This window comes from Etheostoma spectabile, chromosome 15, assembly GCF_008692095.1.
Source record: "Etheostoma spectabile isolate EspeVRDwgs_2016 chromosome 15, UIUC_Espe_1.0, whole genome shotgun sequence".
In the NCBI taxonomy this organism is placed as follows: domain Eukaryota; kingdom Metazoa; phylum Chordata; class Actinopteri; order Perciformes; family Percidae; genus Etheostoma; species Etheostoma spectabile.
In genome coordinates, this window is record NC_045747.1 from 26,179,282 (window position 1) to 26,181,959 (window position 2,678).

The 2,678-nt window shown below is 41.0% G+C and overlaps 1 protein-coding gene across 1 annotated transcript in view; it reads left to right on the plus strand.

Annotated features, from left to right (window-relative positions):
- il16 (interleukin 16) overlaps positions 1 to 2,678 on the plus strand; it is a 56,590-nt gene that overhangs the window by 13,402 nt on the left and 40,510 nt on the right. Inside the window, exons 5-6 of the mRNA XM_032536537.1 lie at positions 572 to 689; positions 2,222 to 2,365. Of these exons, the coding sequence (XP_032392428.1) occupies positions 572 to 689; positions 2,222 to 2,365 (262 nt within the window). The remainder of the gene's footprint in view (positions 1 to 571; positions 690 to 2,221; positions 2,366 to 2,678) is intronic.

The following is a 2,678-nucleotide window of genomic DNA, read 5'->3' on the forward strand; positions in this document are numbered from 1 at the left end:
GACTTTTAGGTCTACTTCCTGTTGCCATTATGGGGCGCTATGACTTTGAGCCAAAATCGGCCTTTACATGTCGACAGGTTTTGTGTCTTATGAATCCTGAAAAGTTCCGAGCCAATTAGACAATGTACACTCAAGTTACACCCACATCCTGTTTCGATGGCCAAACGCACAAAATGGCCGCTATGCCATGGCCATGCCCTGTGTCGAAAAACTATTCATTTTGAGCATTATTTAAATGTATTTTTTGCAGCGCATTGCTGTGTTTCTTTGCACATTACCACCACCAACTGTTGATTGGTGGAAAACAAGGAGCGTGGTAAACACACCCACTTGTAAAACCATTGCTCCATAGCATCACTAGTGGTGAAAACCTCACAGGTTACCTTGAATTTGACATCTCAGTGAAAGGACCTTTCGTGTCCTCCAACATTAAATGCAAAATAAAACTATATTTGACTGTAGATAGCTATGGCATGAAGAGGGAATTCTAAATCCCATATCAGCCTAACTAATAATGATGTTTTGCTTGAAGACTTGATTTTCATTTTGTCTCTGTGTGTTTACTCTTCAGAGGCTGCAGCTTCCCGAGCCCAGACAAGCTGGCACCCTTTAACGGACAGTTTGTAAACGGCAGCACTTGGATTGCAGGGGAGGGGATGAGGAGCATTCACATTAAGGCCTACAGTGAGGTAAGAGCTGGAGACACATTAAATTGACTCTAGTGTGAAATGTGTTCATTTTTTCATACTTTTTTATGAAAAACCAATCCTAACCCAGTGTTTGGCAAGTTACTCTGGAAGTGTAATATGTTACTCTTTACTTAGTCTATGTCCAGGACGTTCCACTTCCGGGACTGTTCAGGTGTTCCCGGAAATTCTGCCGGATGTCCCTAATTTCGGCCAGCTGTCCATTCCTTTTCTCTTTCTTTGTGTTGGCGTTCTAATCTCTGGTGGATTCCTGAGGACTATGGTTAACTGGTCCTCAGATCTCTGCAGGGTAAATCCAGACAGCTCACTAGACTATCTGTCCAATCTGAGTTTTCCGTTGCATGACAACTGGAATTTAAATTGAATTTGAATATCAAAATACAATTCTAAATGATCCGATGTATGCTCAACATGGATAGGCAGAGCATCCTGACACTGTGTGTGATAGGTTGAAAGTGTTTGAATACCAACTATTTCTGAGTGGGCATGGCCTGTTTCTCATGCTGCAATCTTCCCACACAACCAGACACAAGGCTCTATAGCGTTCAGTCAGAAATAACACAGACAAAGGAATTTAAAGAATTTGGTCTACAAAAACAGTAATGTGAGAAGAAGATAATTCAGTAACATTTATGTGACTTGTAGGCTTCACGGTGATTGTGGAATTTTTGGAAAACACAGAGCCTAGACAAGGTCTATTCCAGACAGGCACAGTCAAGGAATTTGATGCATTGTGACATCATGACAGTTTGGAATCTAGTCATAGAAAGTCAGGAAAATGTTATGTAATTTGTAATCAGGTCTACTGTAAAATCTTAAATGTGAGAAAACAAATTTAGTTAAGTAATAAGTTAAATTATATTTAGTGAGTGTATTACCGTTACACAAGGACCTGCATACAAAACAATGAGCAGTGTAGACTCATGTGTCAATATGGAGCAGAGGTGTTAGAACTGACGCCAGCATGGTGTGTTTCATTGCTCCTGCACAGCCATAGAGGCAGTGTATAAGTTTTATTTTTTGGGGGTTTTAGTATTTTTGTCGCTGTGGGAGCTTTCCTGCTGGGTACGCCGGGCTGCTAAGTCTATTTGAGTCACTTTTTAGAGGCTGCTGAAACCTGAACGGCAGAATGGAGAAATAGAGAAAAGGACCAGGAGGAAAGAATGTCCAATATGTGACGACTGGGCTCAGCTGATTGTTTTCAATACCGTCTCTGTTTGATTTTTTTTTCTCCCATAATGGCTCCCTTCAGCTACAAAACGCCCCCTGACACGTGGTTCCAAAGACTAATTTGAATTTCTACAGAGGCTTAGAGAATTAGAATTGACTCAAAATTGTCAGTTCTTAAAGCAACAACTAGACAAAGTTTGCTACCGTACAGTAAGCTACAAGTTATACCAGGCCAAGCTTTACCATCAGAATTAGTACACATAGGACCATGTGAACTGATAAATGGTTGAAGGGAACTTTAAAGGACTACAACAGTTGAAATGTTTCTATTCGCTGTTTTTTAGGACCTTTCCACATGTGAAGACACTCTTCATTCACGCAGTCTGACTACAAACCCACAGCACCCGGCCGTTACTTCCCCAGCTGACCCTCTGTCCCTGCCTGGATACACAGATGAAGAACCCGTAGCCAACATCAACCACCTCAAGGTAAACTAATCTTTCACCAAAGTGTATTCTGATCCACTATTCAATTTAAAATGATTTCATCATCAGGGGTGACATGTGCTTGTGTTATGATTGGCTCTTCAAGCTCTTAAAAAAATATGAATTCCAATGGGAATATTATGCAAATTGAGAATATTCTATTTTCTCAGGTGGAAATAAAAAAACGCTCAGGCAGCGCTAAACCCATGGTCATGGTCAAAAAAAGATGCAATCTCACACTTTCTGTGTCCCTTTGACATAAGACAAGTGTGTGTGTGTGTGTGTGTGTGTGTGTGTGTGTGTGTGTGTGTGTGTG